Below are 25,119 nucleotides of genomic sequence, written 5' to 3' on the forward strand. Positions count from 1 at the left end.
ATATTGAAAGAAATGTTGTTCAGAAACAACTAACGGAAATTGGAGTAATAATAATTATTATATACTACCTAGCGTTAACGAATTTGATGACCAATCGATCCTATTACGAGAATGATTTTTACATTTGTATAAATGTATAATAATTGTATAAATTATTAATTTACTTAATAATTAATATATTTTACACGTCACGGCCCAAGTGTATATTCGCTTAATAGAATCCAGCTCGTATAGAATCGTATCTATACAATAAATGACATAAAGCATATAAATTGCGTATCAAAAATATATTACATATAGTAATATTTTATTTATTTACCGCCAACCAGACTACCTTTTCCAAAACTAAACTTTGTTCAATCCTCTCGCACTCATCATGCTTTAGTTAGAGAATGGAATTCCTTACCAATTTCTACCAAAACTGCAGTTACATATCTATTTGTTTATATATATATATTTGTTTATATATATCTTTATATATATCTCTCTCGCTCTTTAATACTTCATCTGTGATAATTCTTATCTCTCCTCTTATGCTTTACCCTGCACAAATTTAAGAGACTTATAATATAGATATAGATAATAATATATATAGATATATATAAGTTTCAAATTTGTAGTTTACTAAATGTCTTATCGTACATGTGTCGTATATAATCAAATAATAAAATAAAATAAATAAATACTTTCTTTTATTATTTACTGCGTTAGTGGAGACGAATCTAAACAAGGTGACTTCGTTATATAGTAGCAGCAGATTTTTGCGATTTTATGATTTGAATTTCAAAGAGTCCTGCTTCTTTGTTGTGTTAATTTGTTTACATTCTCACTAAAATTAAAAATTCAAACGACCAAATTGCAAAAACCAAATAGATGTAAAATTTGTTCTTGCTCTACCGTAGTCACCTTATATAAATAATCCTTGGCCTAAGTCGCGTAAGCCCCCGAGAGGATAACTAAATAATATGGAATAATTGCGTGTAATCCGATGTTATTTGATCTGAGAACTTAATCGCCTATGCAAGATCTTTCATAAAGCACCTGCCGGTGGAATTGACATCATGCAATGAAGCCTAGGAAGTTAGCAATAGCAAGACCAAACATCTCCTGCCATCAAATCGATATTCGGCTCACTCGCGTCTTTAGAACCAAATTGTTGTTGGTTTTGTAACAAAGCTTTTGTCACAAAGCTTATTGTAGTCATTGGTCGTCGTCCATCTCATCTGACAGTAATACTGGAAAACCAACTATTTCGACGGAATAGGATCAAAGTGAAGAGGTTGTTAAATTAGCGAGTTTTGGTAGAAAACCCTGGAAACCGTGCGTGCTGCAATAACGTGACCTTATCGTTTGAAGGTTTCTGTAAAAGAAAATGATGATAATTTCGAAAAAAATTAAAAAAACATTGTTTAATATATACAAGATTAAATAAAACTAGCTTCATTTAAAAAAGTATTACACTTTCATTTCTATAACGGACTTAACGAGTAACAGAACTTATGGCAGGACTCAGTATATTTATTCAGAGTGTTTCGTTACCGCATACAAAAACTTTAATCTATTTTCAAGACTAACTTGATTGCACCGCTGATGAAAGCCACAAACTTTAAAGAATTTCGCAAGCAACCGCAAGTTCAACACAAGGAGAATTTTACACTCTGCTCGCTGATATAACAATAACAACCATTTGGAACGTTAACTAGTAAATTATTGGCTTTGGATTGAACATATTTTCGTAAGTTCAAAACTTTTGACGTGATAACGTCTTATAATTCGATTTAGCCGGCTGCACGCACGAAAAAACGTGTCGTTACCTTGCTCATTTGTCGTTACCTTGCTCATTGCCGTTACCTTGAATGAACTGCAAGCGAAAGCGCGGAACGAACGACAAAGCAAACAAAGCAAACGAACGGCAACGTTCGACATCTTGCTCTCTCCTACTTAAGTGAGCGTATATATGTATGTACATATATGCGCATATGTACATATATAAATTCACGTATTTGTATGTGCATATGCCTTCTTATTGATTATTATTAATTTGATTTATTGAAGAATTTAAAATAAAACCAAGTTTGTTAATAATACCTGTTGTTTTAATGTTATTATTATTAATTTTTTATTATACATTATATGAAGGAAATATATGGTAATATTTACCATATACCTTATAAAATATGTTGTATACTAATATATGTATATAAACATGCATATACATATACAATTTCGCGCAATTTTCAAAAAGAACAAATCTATATGTAAAGATGCATACAAGTCATATGGACATATCAAATATACGAATCTATTCCGTAAGCAAGCAAATGTAAGCTAATGTGCTTGAATTGCAAGCGAGAGCGCGGAACGAACGACAAAGAGCACAATCGGCCCCCGCGTTCGGCAACGTTCGACATCTGGCTCTGTCCTACTTGAGTGAGCATATATATGTATGTATATGCGCATTTGTATATAAATTCACATACTTGTATTTGCATATGCCTTCTTGCTGTGTGCATGGTAATGAACCATTTCTCTGTTGAGAATAGGACGATGATAGAAAAAGTAGGAAATGAAAGGGAGTGTTTCGAGTGTAAAGTGTCTTGAAAAAGGCAAAACGATGATGGTGCCTCTTAGTGTTGTTGACTTATTAACGTCTGATGCACAATCGAAATTGAAGATATCTTTCATGAATTTGATAAATGTTTCGTCATTTTTCACGTTTGTGTAAATGTAACTTGACCTATTCCATTGCAATTTCATTTACCTCCTCCTCTATATCCATACAAAATATCTATCAAACAAATAAAATTAAAATTTTGTTTTGAAAATTGCAACCATTCCATTAATATTTTCTTATGACGTTGTCACGTTAAACTATCGTCAGTAAACCGACTTTACAGACAAACTCTTTTTTTGAATAAAAAATATATCACATCTCCGTAGTACGGCAAGATAAAAATAAAAATGGCTGGTGGCGTTCGGGTTGGGTCCAACTTTGAAGTCGCTTTTGGTATGAAATTAACCACAGAATATAGACTTACAATCTTTGTAGTCGGTAATAAAACACCTATATATGTGTATATGTATGTAAGGTCATCTCTAAAGAATTAAAGTTTAAAAGATAAACAGCATTTTAAATAATTTTTGAATTGCTGTGAATGACAGTTTTCAACAATAGAAACATATTGATTTATTGTTTATTTACTTATATGTACTTATGTACAAACATATGCATCAGGTCGAAATATTTAAATTTTTCTTGCACACTTTCTTGGCTGCATCTTAATAACTCTATCATAATGTGGATAAGAATAGCCAAGTAACGTTTTATTTTATTTTTCACTCATTTATACGATTTTTTTTCTTTTTTGTAAATAACAACAACACCATAACCACAACGGAAGTTGCACTTAATCAAACTAAAAGGCAAATTAAATTATGCAGCTAACAAATTTGAGAAATATTAACGCCTTCAACAATACAGCAGGCAACTACAACTATAACAACAACTTTGAGCAACTTGCTCTATGGCGGGAAATTTCATCCTCACTTCTCTGTTTTATTAGTAGCTATTTGCAGTTGCGAAATAAAATAAAAATACCTTATAAACTGTCCGATAGCCAAGGCAAACTTACTTTTTTCCAGTCGTGAAACTGCAAAAGTGTGTAAATATATAGTAAGACGGCAAAACCACCGTTAAGTCAATGTGTACATAATGCACAAACATAAATATCGGCAATATGCAAACAAGTGCGATGGCAAGCATGCATGTGCGACTATTTGTTGCTCGTGTTGTTGCCTTTGGCATCTTGCAGCGCTAATTGGCCATAAAAATGTACCTACACATGTATAGTGTCATACACATACATATACAAGTATTAATGCGATAATTTCCTACGTGTACACTAACATAGAAAAATATGACTGACAAACACACTGAAGCTTAAACTGACGGAAGAAGCCTTGGATGGCTGCATATGGCTTCATGCGCGTGGGAGTCCATTTAGAGCAGAAGAAAAAGCTTTTTTAGTGAAATAATATCATAATTCGTGTTTCCACTCACCATCAAGTGGAGTGATCGTTCTCAGTGCTATATTTGCGATCGACAATACTATCAAAGTCACAACTTAAGCATTTTAACTTCTTAATTGAATAATAAAAAGAATAAATAATAAAAATATATATTTGGTCCATCTTATTATATGTTTCTTTTCTCCTGATTACTCCTTTGAGGAGCATAAGGCCTCTAAAAGGCTTATCCAACGCACGCGGTTAGATACTCTCATCTGAGCATTCTCCTAGCTTGTGTTTATCGAGAATAAGTCATGCAAGATGGTCCTTTTCCAGGTGTTCTTTGACCGGCCGCGGCTTTCGCTTCCCTGAGGTTTCCAATCTAGGTCATTCTTGTGCTGCTGGGGGGCGCTATAATAAGAGCATTACCCATCCAACTCCATATCCTGCGCGTTAGCTGGCGTAAGATGGGCTTATCTTTCGTTTGTCTCCAGAATTCTTCATTACTTATTATGTTGGGCCAGAATATTCTGTATTTTATGCTCAAGAATTTGTCGTGTTTGTTTCCGAATGCAGCCCTTGCCTTGCTAAATCTGTTGTCTGCCTCTGCTGCGCCGTCCGCTGCTATAGTGCAACGCATCTACCTTTCGTATACATTTTATGACAACACTTAATGTGGCACTTTAAGGTGATAAAGAAAACACTTCTTTAACAGAATGTAGAGTGTTTTTCCACACCATGGCGTATAAGCAACAAATACTCCCCCACAAATATGCACACGCATGTATATATGTATGAATGTTTGAACATTAGTGAGAGGTAAGTGAATTCCTTCTTAACTTTGAGACACTGAAATGGAATGCAGATGTTTGTATATTTATACTCACATACATAGATGTGAACGCGCATGTAATAATAATCATCAAATTTCCTTCCGAATCCACCTAAAAGTACCAAAATCAATTGAATTCATTTTTCTCCGTATATAAATATGTTTATATGTATTTATAATTTTGTAATCATACTAATGCACATAAGTGGAGATGTGTATATACATTTGGTCTAAATATAACAAATACTTTTTAAGTTCGTCTTCTGTAATTTGATTATCCCTCCAAATTTGCATATACCATACACATATGTATCAAAAACCAACAGTGTCGTTTTCACTTTTCGCTTTGAAGTTGCAACTCAATCGCTAACGTCTACCAGTAACTACATATTGTATAAATACGTACATACGTACATACACGCATGTACACGCTCGCCCAGCATAGGATGGATGGAAGATTTTGGGTGCCATGTAAAGCTACTCATAAAGTTTACATTTTTACAAAACCAAGCATAATTTCTTATACCCCGGCAGCCAGCTCGGCCATCAAAAATGATTGATCGGAATCGACGAAACTAAAATTGCACGTAATTATCTGTTCCTGTATCGGCACCCCAACCACCATGCATAATTTCAACGGCTTGTCTTGCCTTATCGTTGGCTGCCATTGTTAACACCCTGTAGTTCACAACTGAACGAAACAAAACAAAAACGAGTTTTTTAGTATGAAAAGCCACGTTGACAACGAGCATAAACTTTAAATTATTTGATCGATGTTTTATGAGATATCGAACACTACAGCCATCTACCGAGAAAAAAAATTTTTTACCCCAAACTGATGTACATAATTGGCACTTAATACCTTTTTAGGATGTTTGGTCGACTCCGAATGGCAAATGATATTTTGAGGAGCTTTTCATGCTTCAGAAATACAATCGAAGGTTTGCCACTGTCTGCTGAGGGGCGACCGCTATTAGAAAACAAAACTTTTTCTCTCATTTTGGTGTTTCATACACGGAGATACAAACCCACGCACTTCGGAATGGTAGCTACGCAACAACCCACTATTCTATGGCGGCCGCCGTTTCTAATTCGGATACCTTCAAAGCTACCTCAAAATTGCTATTGGTCTGAGCTCTCCGCCGGCATTAGGGATGGGTGGGATTTTAACGATTTTCCAACATGTTAAAATAGTGAGTAATACATGGAAGCAGAATAGGCGAAACAGCTTGTAGAAAAGTTCGCTCATTTCGTTTAATTTGAGGCAAAATAAATTGGTTACAGTCGATATGTATCTCAAGATGTTGACATCATTTTCGAAGGAGTATGGATCAATAATGCCACCGCTCCACAGAGATTTTTTGTGGTGAGCCTAGTGTAGGTTGAAGTCGTCCCACATACGGCAAATTTACTTGTTGGCATTCAGTCAAAAATGCGCCTCGTCGATGATGATTTTTTTACCAAAATTTCGGCAGCCTGGAAAATGCACCGAGGTGCAGTCAACGAACAAACGTGTCTATAGTTTTCAACAGTTGAATCTCGCATTCGTGCCTGCGAGTAACCGAGTTCTTGTGCTGAACTAGATGTTGACTGTGGGGCTGCGACATCGACATTGAAACGACGTTTGTAAAACATAATTTGTTGTTGCCCGATGTTTTTTTTAATATCGATGTTGGTGCTCGATGCTCATTATTTTTAAGCATTACCATTTTTTTAAATTAAGCATATAATAAAATCTTTTTTTCAGATACAATTTGTTATAGTTTATCTTTCTTATATCTGTAGTTTTTCAATTCTTAATAAACCAGTAAAACTAAAGTTTAAAAAATTTAGCAGCAGCTCAGATTTCTGAATCCTCGGCGTTGTGAAAATACTACATATTGAATCTCTTTTCTACAAAGATAATTTAACTTTTTATGTTTGAACAAGCTCCTCGGTCATCACGGACCACTGCCTGTAGGCGCTGCAATGTGGGGCGTGATTGTGATTATCACAGGGAGCCCAGATACGACCTGTACGAATCGCACTGCCAAACAGGTAATGAATATAGAAGCCAGAGTGTTTTTAATGTATGATAGTTCAGCCTTACAAAGAATATAACATTTTTGCTTATGAAGTCTTCATTTTATTTAAATATTTATCTTCATTTTTTATTTCACTTCAAGCCTTGTATATGTTTTTTGTTTTTGTATTGTATATTAAGTACATTTATGATGCTAAAATATTTATATATATATTTTATATATCTATATCGATTTTGTGTATAATCTTAACCACTTCTACAAATACATAGTTTACATTCCAATATATCGTCGTATACATGAGTGTGGATATAGACAGAGTAAGGAACTCTTTCAGGAAGTGAACTTTTAATCCAGCCCTAATAAAAATTCACCCTGAACATACTTCATATGTATATCCAGCTACATCAATTGTCTGAATGAACTTTTTTCATATACACTTTTTTGTGCACTATATTTGTGCCTTTACATGTGTGTGTTTCTATAGAACATTGTGTATGTATGTCATTAGTTAAGTGTGTCTGTTTGCATTACTTCCGCTGCCACTTAATTAATTTGAAAGAGATTATCTAGATATTTACATATGGTCATCAAAAAATACGATTATAAACCACTCAAAAATATTCCCTTCATTGTGTCACATTAAACTCGTAATCGGGCGCCATGTCGTCGTTGGAAGCATCTTCATTATTTTGCTCGTCCTTGTCATCTTGCGCCGACGTTTCATGCCGTTCATCCTTGCCGAACAGCACCTTGATGGCCCGGTCCATCGGATTGCTCTCACCCTCTCCTCCGAATCGTTCGGCTTGGTGTAGAATTTTTGCCGCTTCTTTGATCACTTCTTTTGGCAACGGCGGCTTTGTACTATTTTCCTTTACTGGATGATCTAAACTCTTACCAAATCGCATAAAGTTCTGGTCCAGTTTGCCGAAACGAATGAAATTCGGTGAAGCTGTAGGCGTATTGTATGATCTGCCAAATCGCAAGAAGTTATCAGACCGTCCGAAACGCATGAAATCTTTATCGGATCCACGTCGCTCCTTCTGCGTGCGCCCGAAGCGCATGAAATCATCAGAACCTCCGCGTCCAAGGCGCATGAAGTCCGAAGGATTCCTCCCAAAGCGCATAAAATCCTCCGAAGCACGTCCAAATCGCAAGAAGTCATTGCTGTTTCGTCCAAAGCGCATGAAATTGTCACCTCGTGAATCGCGTATAGCCTCTTGGCTACGTTCAATGCGACGACTTGCATCAGCATCCTTGTCGTAGATATACTCGTTATCGAGACTATTCACTTTTGGTACCTGCTCGAGTGTGCGCTTTCCGAAGCGCATAAAATCTGAAGGTTTGCGACCAAAACGCATAAAATCTGGAGAATCGCGGCCGAAGCGCATGAAATTCTCATCAAGAGATTTGCGACGACGCGCCTCCTTTTCATCAGCCTTCGTTTTGCGGAATGTCAAAGTAATTAAATTCTTCGCGTAATCAATGGTCAGTGAAGCAATTGGATAGAGGAACTCTATTTCCGTTTGGTCGTAGCCGGCTTTTACGAAGGGCAGATCAAGTGGATCTACAGTTGTGGTAATATGACGTGCTTTGAGCTTACTCCTATTCAAGTCATCATCTTCAGATTCAGAAATGGTGTTCAGATTGGCATTTGGAGTTTCGATGATTTCACTGCGTATCGATGCTTGCAATTGAAGTATATACAGGAAGAAAACGAGCAGAGGACCCATATTCGAGACGATGTCGATGCGTGCTAGAATGGAATGAAATTACAATTTTTTGTTACATTTCTTAGACATAAATTAGAGTTAAAAAGAAATATTTGTTCAACGATTAATTGCAGAGGTTTGGTTTTTATGAAATTTATACTTTTAAATTTAGAGGCTTACCCTCCTCCATCGTTCCTTCCCCCTTAACTTTAAACTCACTCTTGTAAACATAAATAAAATAAATAAATTTCGAGGAGCAATCGATTTGAAAGCCTGTATGTAATACAGAGAAACTTTTGGAAGAAAAAAGTGTGTTCCTGGTATTCGGAGCTGGCCTGGAACTCTCTATGAATTGTAAAGGCTGCAATGAGGTTCTCATTTACGATGAGAGTATTTTCATTCTTTGGAAATGCGGAAATGAGCAATATTTCGCTCTGAAGGTAGTTGAACCCTAAAACAAAAACATTACTCATATTGAACTTGAGATGGTGCGGCTTATCAGAAATAGTCATAGGGTAGATGTTTGGCGGCCGCCGTAGCCGAATGGGTTGGTGAGTGACCACCATTCGGGCATGTATATTTTTCTCAGTGGCAAGCCTCTAAGTGTATTTCTGCCATGAAAAAGCTCCTCATAAAAAAAAACCTTTTGCCGTTCGAAGTCGGCATAAAACTGGTGGTGCCTCAATTTGTGGAACTATATCAATACGCACGCCACAAATAGAAGAAGAAGCTCGGCCAAACGCCTAACAGAAGTGTGCGCGCCAATTATTTATTTAGTTTTTCTTTAGATGTTTAGCTAATTCCGCTGTGCACCAGAACGCATAAAAGACCAGTGATATTCAATCAATAAAGTCTGTCACACTTCTTTATGTAAAAGCATGAACTAAGTATAAAGATTACTACCTTCCGAACTTTGCCTTAAATTAGTTTTGTGGAATCGACCACTGAATGAAAATACAGATACGCAAATCGGAAGACACGATTTCCCAATTCATTGGGGTTGAAAGAAACTTTCGAAAAAATCTGACTATTTCATTAGCTTGTATTGAGGCTATAGCCAATCAGATTTTCCTATTATTATTAAGAAAAAACTTTCTCGCGTCATTAGATATCAGGTAGAGTAGAATGGGGTAAGATAGGTATGGGGGCACAATAGGTAGGTGGGGTTTTCGTCGCACTGTTTTTGCAGAGGTCACTCGTCTTATGTGAATTGAATACGTGGTGGGGAACAACGTTCGCGACTGTCATTTCGGCCGTCACCATTGATTAGTTATCCTAGTTCTGGCGTCGTTTAGTTTTTTGTGAGCTTTTCTCCGACAAAGCATTTTTTTTTATTCTACGGAGCAGTGCATTTAATGTATGTAAATATTTGTCAGGTGAGTTTTATTTTACGTAGAAAATAATGCTGAACACGAATAATGTGTTAATTTTTTGATATTTTTGTTTTAAAAAAAAATATCGACACTAACATAAAACATGTGCTTGGGGGCACTATAGGTCAGCCGTCTGGGGGCATTATAGGTCACTACTTTTAATTGAATAAAATAAATTTTAAATGTTTGTGCAGCAAAATGGTGCGTAATTATGTGCGAAAAACGCCGAAACGAAGTGAAGGGGACGTAAAAAACGCAATCGCGGAAGTCCGAGATGGCGCTAGTGTTCGATCAGCCTCTAAACAATTTAAAATTCCGTTCGAAACATTACGTGCTCGCGTGATGAATTAAAGAAAAATTCCTAACTTTTATAACATGTGCAGTGTTCATACTCTATAAATAAAAGTTAAAACGTTACTTTCCAAGCCATGTACATTGTTATTTTCCCCTCACATATAGTGACCTATCGTGCCCCCTGATCTTAAAAATATCGAAAAAAAAGTACCTTTGTCTTATTGAATGCAGCTTCCAAAATATTTAGCCAAACATAGGTCAGTATAACCAAAATGTTAGCAGATAAATAACCTTTCAAAATCTTGCTTATTTTTCAAAATCAATGCAAAAACACCGTAGCAAGAGCTCTCCAAAAAAAAAAAGACCTATCTTACCCCATTCTACTCTACTTAATTTTGTGCACTCAAGTTTACGTAGCTCTTCATAATTCTGCATCCGATCCCGGCAACCGAGTGCATAAATGGTGGGTCATTAAACCTTACCATCAGATCAAAAATTCACAAGGTTTCTAGTTCCATCCGCCGTCGTTCCATTACACAATTGCCTTTTCAGATTAAGCTAGGAATTGTTGGCAAAAGATGCGCTTTATTGGATTCTTTGTGGCTATGCGCGATTTCACAAAGATTTTACTGCTGGCATCCTTAATATTTAAGCCCATGCGGATAATAAAATTTACACCTACATCTTTGATCACGAGAGCATCGCATGTTGTTACTGTAAATCAAACTAAGAGGCAAATAAAATTATGCAACTAACAAATTCGAGATGTACTAACCCTCACACAACTTATCAGACAGTGTGACGGTGAATTGCTGTGGTGTGAGAAATTTCAAGCAAGCAACAAAAAGAACAAGAACAATCGCTCAATAACACTCTTTAAGAGTTAGTGAAAGTTGAGTTTCGCTCGCTGAGCTGTGGTAAATAGAAAGACGCAGAAATCGCCACTAAGAATTACTTACTATCCCATGCTCGTGCATACATAACTAAAAGCACTAACGAATATATCATGAGTGAGTATTTACTTGTGTATGTATGTAAGAGTGTCGGTGGTTGCACATTATATCCACCGCGTGCAACGCGCAACGCTAATTAACCATTCTAATGTTAATGCTATAATTTGTGCCATAGCCAAAGCAGCGCATGCGCATTACACTCGGAACTTCAGCATAGCCAGCCAAACAGCAGCAGCGACAGCAAAAGCTGTTGCATAGAATGCGCCGGAAAAGCAAGAAGTGGCAACTTGAATGAATTGAGGAATCCCCTTGATTTTTTTCAATTTTCTCACACTTGCTTTTTGTAATGCGACAATGAGGCAGGAACATGCATACAATTTAATGCGAAGTATGAATCATAATTCATAACTCACACTTTCAAGCGCTTCACCAAGACCAACCATCAACAAAATCGCAATTGTGGTTGCAACTGGAAGCATCACACAAACCACACAACGTGTAATTTTAATGTTGTTTTTTAATGAGTTGCTGCACTTTGCCAAAACCAATGACGCTTAACGGTATAGTGATTTTATACACTAAACTTGCCAGCTGTTTCTATCACAACCCAGTCAAAATGACTGGTATTTAAAAGAAGTGATTAGCGAGGTATCCAGCCGTTATTTACCTTTAAAAGTGACAAAATAAGTTGAAAAATATTCATTGTAGTTCATAAATAGATTCATGGACATTATCAATTAATAATAACAATGATACAAATAATGCATTCCATAGATATGCAAATTCGATTTTCAAAATACGCACAGAACTATTAATGGTTGAGCTGCCCCAATGGATTTCCATCACATAGAAACTTGCACCAGCCATATTGACTGGTACTGGTATAAGTGTCAATACCAAAAACAATTTATTTGTTACAAAAATATATAAAATAATATAAAGTTCATACAGATTCTTTAGTTATAGCTACATAAGTCAGGATATCATTACGGAAAGAAAATATTCCATGTTGCAAAAATTTTGAATTTAAATTGCAAGACCAGTTATTTTGACTGGTTTGGTAAATCTAGTGTTAAAAATACCATCAAATGTGAACAAATGGGGAACCTCACCTTCACGTGGTACAACCTGTTCGGAAACTAACGAGGCTCCGACGGTCAAGTATAGGCGGTATAACCTTACCATCCGTGGCAGAGGAAATACGGTTGGCTGCACGTCTGGGGGCTAATGCCGACATCTCTGTAATAGAATCAGAGAAGTAGGTTGGGAACCTATCAATCTTAAACTCAATTCTATCAACGAAACCACAACAAATATGCCTTGGAATAAGCAATCTGCTCGTAATTGGACGAACTTTGCATGAGTGGCCCTTTGTTCCCCCGCGGAATCGTAAGAATTTGTATTGTTTATTGCCAACCGCAGTAGCTGAATGGGTTGGTGTATGATTACCATAATACGTAAGTGCACGAAACATCACTTGATACAAAAAGTTGTTTCTGTAGTGGTCGGCCTTTAGTAGTCAATGGCAATCCTCTGACTATATTTTTTTACCACCAAAAAGCAAACCATCTGCCGTTTGGAAGCGGCTGTAGGTCGCCTCATTTATAGAACAACGCACGCACAAGACGGAGGGAAAAGGATTCAAGCACCAATTACATATATACATATGCAATCTTTCTCTCGAACACTCCAAGCGTTTCTGTGGAAGATTTTTGGACCTTTCCACTTTGGTGACAGCGAATATCGTAGGCGATAGTACAAGGAGCTGTATGAGTTTTACGACTTCGCGGCTTCGTTGGCTGGGTCATATCGTCCGAATGGATACAAGCTCTCCGGCTCTGAAAGTATTTGATGCGGTACCCGCTGGTGGTTGCAGAGGAAGAGGAAGAACTTTGCGTTGGTAAGATCAGGTGGAGAAGGTGTTGGCCTCACTTTTTGTTTCCAAATGACGCCTGTTAGCACGAGAAAGAAACGACTGGCGCACTTTGTTAAACTCGGCCAAAATCGCGTAAGCGGTTATCGCGCAAATGAAGAAGAAGAACATGTACTTGTCTTCTCCTCGGCCCCATCCGATAATATTGAAGAATGTTTCGAGCACATAGAACATATATTTCCTAAGATGTAAACTAAGTCCTTCAAGATGACAAGAAAATATATATCAGTTTGACACTCTCATTCGTGGAAAAATCCCTTTTGAAAACTGTCTCTGTAGTTTGATCACCCATTTCATTTGTGAGATCTTTCTGATGCCAGAAAGAAAAAGTTGGTCCCAATCTTCTGCACGGCGACAGTTAATCTAACTCTAATCAATGAGTGGTTGGACCTCAGTAAGTTGAAAGATAATTAATGCAGACCCAAGCTCCCAGGGATGGTTTTAAAGTGTACGGCAAGTATTTTTATGGAGAACAGAAAGAGTGGGGGATATTTCTCTGTTAAGTACTCTTTAAACTTCTCTGATTCGTTAACGAATCTAAGAAACTTTTCGAGACATAGAAAATTTAGCTCCTTTTCTGGCCCAAAAATGTATTTCTTTGGTCCAGTGAAAGGCGGATAAAACAGAAAGAGTGCTTTGAAATTTCAGTGCTGCTCTTGGTAGGAGACACACATTAGGCTGTCGATGATGCCCATGATAGACAGAGGTTGGCTCCATGATTGTGCACCGTGATCAATGCAACGAGAAGTCGTAGGATGTGCAGGAAGAAACTAACGGCCGCTGTGTTTTTTGTGCATAAGATCTCAGATCGGTTCATGCAAAATGTGAGTCGACAATGGACTCTAATTCTATTGAACGAGGATTAATCAGCTCGTTTCTCTGAACATCACTGTATGATGTGACCCACATAAATTCAAGAAGAGGATTTCGTGACAAAATTTAGCCTCCACTTACATTTCTGGATAGTTTTTGAGGAGGTATGAGAGGTTTTATAGGAAATAACTCAAAAAGAAAAATTAATTAGAACTATTGACGAATTAATAGAACTGCATAAGAGAAAAGGTTCGATTTTTAGAATATTCGCCATAAAATAGTTACAATCACTTTTTGCGAGCCCAGGTGGGAAGTTATACCTAATATATTTGTCCTTGCAATCAAGTACAACAGTAACCGCACAGGCTGTTGCACAGACTTGACAACAATGCAGAATACAAAAATCACAAAACTATCTGTCGCGACAATACCAGGCCAAGTGTTTCGCCAACTTACTATTTAAAAGCTAGCGGAATTTGAGCATGAAGTCTTTGCTGGACTGCTGTAAGGTTTACTATCGAAGTCATTTACTTCAGAAGTTAGCAGTTCTCTTTGTACTCTCTGCTGCCAGGTAGCCAATTTTCTCCTCAGCTACTTACTAGGCGATATGCACAAACAACTTTGCATTGATGTTAGAAAATGATTTTAAAGTGCAACAGAACCGGCAGATCCCACGTGTACAAGTAATATTCGTGAATGTGTCTCAGTCTTTATGGGTTGCTAGCTTACACTTGTCATGAAATGTCAACATAACTCTGGAGACAACAGTAATCAAATGCATGTACGTCGCGACGCTTTGCCCTCTGTGTGCCGCTCCAAGTTGCCGGCTTTCACGAAGGCATTCGCGTGTAGCAAAATAAAATGTGAATGCAAGACAGATGTAAAACAATAATTTTTCATCCACATGTGTCACCAAGCTGCCACAATAAATAAGCAACAATAATAAACCATAAACAAATTGAAATACAAAATGTAAGCAGATATGCGGCAGATTGATGGTAAAAAACTATGCGCAGCAGAACTTTGGGCAGAGTGGAAGATGCTTGCGTCAGCATGCATGCTCCGTACCCACACATTCGAATTTGTGCATTTACAGTGACGAATTGAATGCATGTTGGCAGGATGTGGAACAATGCAGTGAGTTTTGGGTCAGCGGAAAAGCCAACTTGATAAAATCCAAAATACCTGTGAAGATTTCCTTGCTCACGTAAGGGAAAAATCTGCATATTCCACATTGTTCACTTGAATCTGACGACAGACCTTAGGAAAGCAGCCAGTTAATAAATCACAGACAATGAATTTCGCAAACACAAAGCAGCGACCGCGTGCTACGTAAGTAGGTCTACGCATGCATGTGTAAGTACCGACAAACTTGCATGTGGATAAGTGTGATGCTCTCTGGCTGTATGCCACATAGACTTGACATTTTAGAGACAATAATTAAAATAGCTGGTGTTCGCACATGAAACGGAGATTTATTTAATTTAATTTATCTATTTTTTTTTTTGTCTTCCAAAGAAAAATTAGAATTTTGTATATTTCCTTCTATTTTTTCTTTATTATTACTTTTCTTTTATTTTCATTATTTTCTTTATACAAATATTTTCAGTTTATAACAAAAACTACATAAGCAACTGTTTAAAAAAACTGGCACAGCTTTTTAAACATTCATCCAATTTCCTTCAAAATTTTACACTGTTTACTCAGGATTTCGGGCATGAACTTTCATAGCTCATTAAGTTTGGTATAATAAAATACAAGTTTAAAGCGACTAAAAATTCACGTTGATTTGTGGTAATTTTCTTATTTGATGGTATTACACATTTTCTCCATATAACAAATGCAAATTTTATTTATTCTGATTAAAAAGTTTGAAATTTCAATGCAAATTTGTCGAATTTTTATTAATCTGGTACAAAGTTTGAAGGGGAGATTAAAATGAAGTTTTTCTAGAATGAGCAATAATTAAAAAATAATAATTGTAATTGAAAAATACGCTGTTTTTAAACATTTTGTCTTTATCTTTAATCCAACCTTGACATATATTTCGTAGCCCAAGCCATTTCAATTAGGTAGAGAAACGCTTAGTAACGGCGTTTCATAGTGCAGATTATCTCCAAAAAATAACAAAAAAGTGTATTATTTAGTTTAAGAAAAGAATAAGAAATTTTCAATGAAAATCCATCAAATGGTAGTGGGTTTTCACTACATAAATGCTAAGTTAGTGGCAAGACACTCCTGACCTGAATAGCGAGAAATCGCCAAAAATTGCACAATTCGCCGCATTCACCTACTTTCGCACCAAGTGAAGCTAAATTTGACGACGAAAGGAATGTTATGAACCGGAGCTATTCGAGCCACTGTAACCAGCATCCTAAACAGCGGGCCTAAAAGACCTTGTACTTATGGGTATGGGAATATGATTCCATCCCTTCTTAGCTTACGTTACGAATTATTTAAACAACTAAATAATACAAGATATTATGTGAAGTATGTGCCATTGGAAGCTACAACTTTACTTCATATTTCAGGCAGCACACGGATTTCTCTGGTAACGGTCGCCAGTGTTGGTTTCATATGGTTTAAGGAGTTCATAATAGATGAGACCTTGACATCCTTCTGATCCCACCAGTTACCTGCTTTCTGGACCATTCCCATCGCGTGCAAACGTTTACCGACGGTTGATCTGTTAACATCCAACTCTATAGACATATCATCAAGGGTTCGATAACCGTCTTCTTCCAATAATTGTTGTAGTTAAGTAACTTCGAATTTGTTGGTGCCCCTTCGCGATCTTTATCACTCACGTCGAAATAACCACTTTGGAAGCGTCGAAACCACTTTTTACAAGTTGTATTTGATGGAGCGAGATTACCGTTAAGCAAACGAATATCAACTACTGCGATCGAGACCTCACATATACAAATTCACATCACCAATATATTACTAGAGCGAACACAAAAATAGTATCAGCAGCGACACCTCTTTTACGCGGACGGAAACTTACTCCAATACATATATAGCAATGGCATCAGGATGGTGCCCTAATACGATCAAAGAGAGCTAGCCGAGATTAACTCGTGGGCCACAAGCTGGGGCATAAGTTTAAGCCCGCCTAAAACAGAACCTATGCTTTTGACCACCAAATACAAGGAACCAATTTTTACCCTACCAAATAATAATGGACAAACTCTCACTTTCATCCAGTCCACTTTCACCCATTGATGTCATACGACCAATTTTCATCATATGGATCGGTAGTTTGGTGGAAAATTCGAGGGGGAGATTACAATATCAAATTACGTGGCAGAATACTTGGCTTAGACATCAACAACCTAATAAGGTTCTTAAACCGCACAGACTAAATTTAGCAGTGCTGTAAATAACCCTTAAACAATTTGGTAGCGAGAATGTGGCAAGAAAATGTTGCGGAAGGGCCAGTTGGATTCTAGATGAATCACCACTTTAACCAAGCAACCAACGTAACTCATTTTAATCAGAATTGGTATTTTGGGAAATTTTAGAACTGAGAAGCTTGGCTAGTTTTATAATCTCTATATATATCTCTGTATAATATAGATAAAAACGTTGACAATTTCTTAGAAAGAATAAAATCTGAAATTAAACAAAAAATTCACCCCATTGGGTCGTAGATGGTTTGTGTATAACACTCATTTTAAGAGAGTTTCCAATATTTTTGTTAAAAAAATATTTTATTAAAAATGCACATGAGTATAACAACATGGGCATCAAAGAAAATATTTCCAAGTAAAACATATTCCAAAACCAATTTTTTACTGCCACCTGAATTGTATTGCAAAAATAGCAACTTATGGCACCAACATTTCAGATATATGCGTACATTTATTCCTTCCGCTCCTTGGTGAAGCATAGGACCACGTAGAACCAGCAATATTTCGTGAAGAATGAGCTGGCTTCAGGCAGCACCGATCATGTGTTGACCACGGAAAAAGCCTTCGGGTAATAGTAGAGGAAAGTTTGGAATATCAGTCACCGCTTTATCTCATATTTATTAACTTTGCTAAGACATTTGATACTCTTCGGCTCGACGCTATTTGGGCCGCGCTGCGATGTAAAGGCATTCCCGAAAATCAGATGAGGGTTGGTTAAAAAAGTTTTAATTATATGTTTAGCTGGCGTTGCCATCACAAAAATCGATAACAAAAATATATTATTTATAAAAAAAAATCCACAAATTTGAAAGCTTTTTCTACAAATGAATGGCTGTGCAATTTTTAGCCATCTTCGAACGACATGCACACAAATGAAATCACAAATTTCAAGCGATTTACTCTTTCCATTAAATATTTGTATAAAACTCCAATGCCACCTTTTGTACCAAGTCGTTTGTCTACATTTGCCGATGTTTGGAAATATAAGTTTATGCCACAGTTAAATCCCAGTTGTTAACTGTTATAGTCAGTTGTAAATCTCGACAAAACTGCATTGTGTCAAAAACGGTGAGCGTCAGTTGGAAATATTTTATGTGATACGCGTACACATAGCTATGACTGACAGCAATAAAACAGAAACTGAAAATCCATTGCATATTGTATTGCAAGTATTGTATTATAGCCAAATGTTTGCCGAACTTATTTATTGATTACCGTTAAGCAGTATTTTTTCACTCTTGAGCCTGTAAGAGCACTTTGCTCTTTTGCGTAGCTTCACGCCTTTGATCATTTGCAAACTGACAGCTAACTGCTGGAAATATGCGCATACATACGTACACATATACATGTGGTATGTACAGATATACGGATCGTTGGTGTCAATATTTACCTCTAATTTAAACGCATCTTTTCACGCTGCGCTTTTGGTCAAATAACTAGGGCTGCCTTTTGACAACAACTGTTGTTTGTGTGTGTGTGTATTTAATGTTCATTTTTTAGTTTTATGCCCTTATATTTTTCTAAGTCTCAAAGTTTGCCGGCTCAAAAGTTATTGCTAATGAAGTTGCTTCAAATGTTAATTTTCCTGTACAGTAGAAACTCAACACTTGCGACACATTTTTTTTTTCATTGCGGACTCAGTACTTGTGAGATTAGAAAATTTTCATTGATACTTGCAATATTTTTGTTCTGCTTTCCCTTTTGCTCTTGCTTTATTCTCACGCTCGATGTATATCTGGTAATGACACTTTTTGAATTGAATCGGTTGAATAAACTTAGGGGCAGTACCGTCTAATTCATGGGCTGACAAAATGGCAGTTTTGCGTTAACTTTTGCATGGCGTGATCTCATAATGGCAAATAAAAAATTCACGGCGCTTGGAATAAAAGAAAAAGCTGACATTCGGGAATGACAGGAATTTCCATTAATGCATTAGCTAAAAACTTTCACGTGCATAGAGCAACAATACCTAGTTTTAAAAAACAGTCAATAAGAAGTTTGTTACGCGAACTGAATCCGGTCCAGGTAAAAAGAAAACTCCTAAGATTTCTGAGTTTCCAAAAATGAAAAGGCGTTGTTCAACTGGCTTGCGGTTCAAACGGTCACAAACTTACCAAACCCAAGTGATAGGCTAAAAGGGAAAACCATGCCAAATTTCAGGAAAAGCCTGAACGCTTCCACCCTAGCAATAGTTGGGTTAGAAGAAAGAGCAGAAAAATAATGCCGATGAGTTTGGTTTATTTTATTCCAAAATCCGATAAAACTCTTATGCACTCAAAAGAATCCTCGGTTCCGGGGCATAAGATCAGTATGGAGATAATAGCGTTTCTTGCCTTACAAATGCTGGTGGAAATCATAAAGTAAAAATAATGATTATTGGAAATCGGCTAATTTGCGTTATTTACTGATATGCTTGTAGTCTACAAAGGAAATGGAAGTGCTTGGATGGCCCGGTTTCACCGAACATTTGTTCCAGAGGGATGTTCATTTTTTGTCAAAACAGATGATACTTTTTAATCAAAAATCGGTTAAATAAACAGGTAAAAGAGTTCATTCGTGCGCCAAATGTTCCGGAAAAAGCAGTTTTTCTTATTGATAATGCCCCATGACATCGCAAAGAAGGCGAGTTAAAGAGCTACGACGGTCAAATATCAGTGATGTACTTTCCTCCAAACTGTACGGAGCTAATATAGCCCATAAATCAAAACGTTATGTTTTTTTTCCTTGTTCACTCCACTCGGGGATAGACGGTCTCGATACAAGACTCAGTCTTGTGTTGGTTTCGTGCGTGATTAGCCTGTCGCTACCAGTCCTAAGTAGTGGGATGCCCACCTGTCGTTGCATAGGAACAACGCCTTCTTGCTGCGTTTTTCTGGCAGAAGGATCACACAGATAGTTAAGGACTTCGCTAAATTTGGTGTGTCTGTGTCTGCGCTATTACCGCGATTGCCCGCTTCCTCTTGCTGGCACCACTGATGCAATGTGTAACTGTGTCTTTTTCTTTATTTGTTTGCTTGTTTTAACAGCCACAATGCAAGTAATGCGCTGACTTTTTGTGCGGGAGCGAGGATTGGAAGGAATTAATTTTTTTTTTTACAGAAACTAGGAAAGTAGGTAAGTTTGGAAAAGTGCGAGGACCGTGCTTTACGTGGGATTCGAACCCACAACCTCAGAGATGGCAGACTAGTGCACTTACGCTAGCCTACCGAGGCCGTTATAAGGCTTACTACATTGAACTACAAAAAGTCGCTCTTAAGTCACATTGTAGCTCGTGGAGAAACTATGGATCAATCACTGCGAAATATCGACCTGAAAAATGCAATTCGTTTGTTTAGCTACTGCCTGGGATGCTCTTACTGCAACTTCAATTCAGTCATCGTTTCAAAAACGGTTTGAAAAAGCGTCTGACTGGGATTGTGACGATATCATTTCTGTTTTGGAGTTGCGATCACAGATGCTGATGATGCATTTAGTATTCAATTCATTGCAACTTTGCTTCGGCAAGTAGAACCACTGCAGCAAGTCTCCCAATCTGAAATCGAACAAAGGATTGTTGAACCTCATTAGAAACCCACAGTTTTGGGCGAAAAACTAACGACGTGATGCTAAATACGAATAAACTTGCGTCGGAGTAGCCAATATTAGAATTAAATATATGTTTGGAGTGGGCAGAGCAAAACGCTTGCTTGAACGATGCTATGACACTGCAGAGGCCCAGAAACAGTGGGGTACGGAAGAAGCGGATACAAAACAAACCAAAATTTAAAATTTCTTTAATTTCAAATCAAACTTACGCTTTTAAGTGTATTTAGTTAATATAATCAAAACAAATAAGCTTGGATTTCTATCAGTAAAGAAACTGTTTCAATTCATATGGAAAAAAACCTAAGTACTTGCGACAACCACGAAACTTGCACCGAGCCCGAATTTCATTACGTGCAAGAATCGAGTTCCTACTGTATATTTGTTTTTTGTGCTTGTTGCTGCTATGTAAGGGCAACGGCCCCCCAAAATACTCTCGCTTACTTGAATTAAATTAAATTGTCCGAACGCGCATACTAAAATAGTATGAAAATTAGATGTCTGCACAATTAGAGCACAAATGATCATTTAATCTGGGCCAAAATTTATTTTATATAATATAAAACCAAATATTTAAGTGCTAAAGGTAGGCTCACAAATTTTCTACTTATGAATTTTTTGAATTTATTTTTTTTGTTTCTGTTTTTCTTACAGCATCAAGTGTCACTCTGGTGTTACGCACCACTTTGCAAGGCATGAATATGGAAGAGTTTTGTTTTAATGTACCCCTCCCACTTTTCAATTAACTCGTTAAAATTTCTACTTCAAGCTATAAGGTGTAATGTGTTACGGCAACCCCACATACACTCATGCACATTCCCATGTCAGTAGCTGCCTTGCAGTGAAACACACAAACTACTAAGCAGACATTCCTGTTCACGCATTGGTTCGAGAGTGCCTAGAGTTTTACTGGTTGCAAAATCACCAATTGGAGCTGTATGTAAACACCTAATTTCAGAGCAAATAAATGTGTAATTATTAAATATTTTGGAAAAATGTATATATGTATTATAGTTAGCTAATAAAGAAATAGTTATTGTTTAAGCGAGTTACGCCTGCAAGTATGCAGCAAGTTGAGCTTTTGCTCGTCTTTCGCTTGCCGAGCAGTTTGCCTGCTACTCTAAGAGCTTTTGAAGTATCGCCGGCCCCGAGCCACAATCAACGAATCAGTACTTCTATTTTAGAATTAAGATTTCAAAGTGATTTTTTTGTAATGGTGTCCGCAATACTTTTTACGAGAACTATGCTGGCTTCATCAAGTTGGTCTTAGTGTAAACTCAAACATGTTAACGCTTTTTTCATTAAAATGTGACCATAAAAAGTTATTAGATATAAGAATGAGTAAGACCTTTTAAAGCAAGTGATAAATAACACAAACAATAGAGGGGGCAACTTAAAAACTCGTCAATTTCTGTGATTTGCAGGACTGGCTGAGAACAAGTTGATCTGCTAAAGTGAATATTATTTTGTTTTATGCAAAAAAAGAAACATAACACCTCTATCGACCAGATATTCACAATACGCCAGGTCTTGGAAAAGACCCATGGAAGGAGAATCAACTCACACCACCTTTTTGTCGATTTCCCAGCTGCACTCGACAGTACGAAAAGAAGTTGCCTGTATGCCGCGATGTCTATATTTGGTATTCCCGCAAAACTAATGCGGCTATGCAAAATGGCGTGGCTCTATACCAGCAGCGTCTTGAGAATTGGGAAGGATCCCTTCGAGCCGTTTGATACCAAACGAGGTTTCAGACATGGTGGCTCACTGTCGTGTAACTTCTTTAATCTGATGCTGGAAAAGAACGAGTGCGCTGCAGAACTTAATCGCTCCGGCACAATTTTCTGGCATATGCCGACGATATAATATTAAATGTTAAACATGATCGGCTTTAACAACCGGACTGTTAGTTCTGCCTTTTCCAAACTGGATTACGATAAATCTCCAAAAAAAATTATATATTTTCAATGTTGGCAATGCTGGCGAGCTTAATCAGCTGTTCTTTATTTACATCGCCGGAACACCAACCTATAATACAAATTTTGAAGCGTTCCCTGGGTTCCTATCGGTTTTGGGTTACCGGAATGACCCGGATTTATATCGGGCCAAGAACTGTCACTGCAGCTGGCGAATGCAGCTTGTACATGTACGGGGAACGTTTATGCTGCTACAACAACAATAAATTTTGAAGGTCATAAGACCATGGCTCGAGAGTTTAACGAGCTTTTGTAATTGTTGAAGATTAATTGAGGAAACACACCTTAAACGCAATTACAGAAATCAAAACACTTCAATAATTATTTAATAATTATGAAGTTTTTAAATAAATTTTTCATGGTAAAATTCAACGAAGGTATCGGCTTCAGATACAATGGTAAGAATTGCGTCCTAGAATGGAAATGAAGTTTGCAGTTAGTTTCACTTCTTTCCAAAAAATATTGTATTCTCAACTTTCTCTCTTATCGTTTTAAAAATTGTTAATCACCAAACAAACACCGTTATCTAGTACCTCAACTACTTCTTCCTTGCGATTATGGGACTTTTGGAATGGATTTTGTCCACGCCCTCAATGCGAACTGCTTTACTACGTCGTCTCCTTAAAAATTTCTATGGATAACGAAATGGAAGACTTTGCATTTGCATTGACTGCTCAGGTATCACAGCACTTGGTGAATAATTGACGTAGAATATGCAGCTTAAACCTGTGCGGAAGGACTTTGTATTCCAAAAGATTTTTATTGGTATTATCGAAGTATGCCTTACTCCCGTCCTCTCTATATTCTATGCTATTTTACTTACTATTATTACTTTTTGTCCAACTCTCCAGACATTTTACAAACCACAAAACAATTATTTTAAATTATAACTACCAATGTGGCAATTTTTGCTTCAAATTCAAAAATCACTGGGTGCTGTAAAAGTTTTACAAGTCACTTAAAAATTAATGCAAGCTGTGTAATGAAATAAGTTTTACTGCTCTAGCAAAAATCCTTTACAGTTTAATATAAAGTAATTTTTTGCTTCCTTAATGAAATATAAAAGTTTCCTTCTAGGCAAAATTCTTAAAACGCATTTTAATAATTTCACGTAAATCAGCCTTCGCAGGATTAGCGAAACTTTCGAACTAACTGAAAAGTTCACCTTTTAAATTTCCAGTTCGGCCGCAGTTTTAACTGTAAGTCGCGTGTAAAACTATTGACGTTCCGTCAAACCACACAAACACACACTTCGACACAAACGAACCACACTCGCCCTGCGGCTTTTCTTGGCGAGTTAATTCAAAAACTAATAGGGGCAAAATTGCGCGGTACAAAAATCATTCAATCATTTTAACGGTTCGAGCTTGAAATTTATATTAATATGCACTTTTTAGTTTTGTTTCTCTCTTTTTTTTTCGTCTAATTTGTTGTTTTGTTGACTGGCAACAACACAATAACAACTTCCGGTTCCGTTTCGTGAAGGAAAAATTGGAGCTTTCCTCTTGACCAGCACTACTTGCACAGCCTTAAACTGATTATGATTGATGCCACAAATAAAAATGGTACTTGACGCTTGATGCTGTTTAGCCGTTTTTACCGGTCTTGCTGCTCTGCCCGTTTGTTCGTTCGCTTGGCACTTTGGCACTTGTTGCCCGTGAAATAACTTCGAGACTTCTGTGGCTTGTGTTGGCCACGCATCCTGTTTTATATGAGCCAGACAGCATAAAAGTGGAGACTAACACACACACAGCCATGGAGGTAAACTTTCCTGCTCTTACTAACACACAAGCATACATGCACACATGCATATCCCTGTTATCAATGTAATACACAGGCCATGTCCTTTTCGGCAAGGCACACCGAACAGCCTGAAACGCCAACGAAACACGCACTCATACATGTCCACGTGGTAATGTTTATCAATATGAGACGACTAACCGACAACAACTTGTTTGCATGTTTAAATATGTGTGTATGTAAATGCGCAGCATCACGACTCCCAGCCATGTGCAAGTGCATTGGTGTGCCAGTGAAACGAACGCACCGGTATGTGTGTGTGGACCGGAAATGGCGTGTGAAAATGTTGCAGCAACATTGCATTCATGTTCAAAGGGCATGGTCAACTTTTACAGTTAAGTAATGTTTGGTTTCCCTGTGTCCCTGTGCATCTGTGTGCGTACGTGTGTACGTGTATACGTTTGCAATT

General features: G+C 37.2%; 1 protein-coding gene across 2 annotated transcripts; it reads right to left on the bottom strand.

Annotated features, from left to right (window-relative positions):
* Positions 1-7,011: 7,011 nt before the first annotated feature.
* On the bottom strand, positions 7,012-24,570 carry LOC128866618 (FMRFamide neuropeptides). Of its 2 annotated transcripts, none has more exons than XM_054107490.1 (2): positions 24,511-24,570; positions 7,012-8,617 (listed from the first exon to the last, which is right to left on the bottom strand). In XM_054107490.1, the coding sequence occupies exon 2, from the start codon at positions 8,592-8,594 to the stop codon at positions 7,491-7,493; it is 1,104 nt and encodes a 367-aa protein (XP_053963465.1). In that variant the 5' UTR covers positions 8,595-8,617; positions 24,511-24,570; the 3' UTR covers positions 7,012-7,490. The 2 variants fall into 2 exon arrangements, with proteins under 2 accessions (XP_053963465.1, XP_053963464.1); XM_054107489.1 differs by having other exon boundaries at positions 24,076-24,569.
* Positions 24,571-25,119: the final 549 nt, after the last annotated feature.

The sequence above is a fragment of the Anastrepha ludens genome, chromosome 6 (genome assembly GCF_028408465.1).
Source record: "Anastrepha ludens isolate Willacy chromosome 6, idAnaLude1.1, whole genome shotgun sequence".
Classification (NCBI taxonomy): Eukaryota; Metazoa; Arthropoda; class Insecta; order Diptera; family Tephritidae; genus Anastrepha; species Anastrepha ludens.

Excerpts from the sequence above, each read along its gene's own strand:
- LOC128866618 (XM_054107490.1), bottom strand. The coding sequence starts at position 8,594 with ATGGGTCCTCTGCTCGTTTTCTTCCTGTATATACTTCAATTGCAAGCA.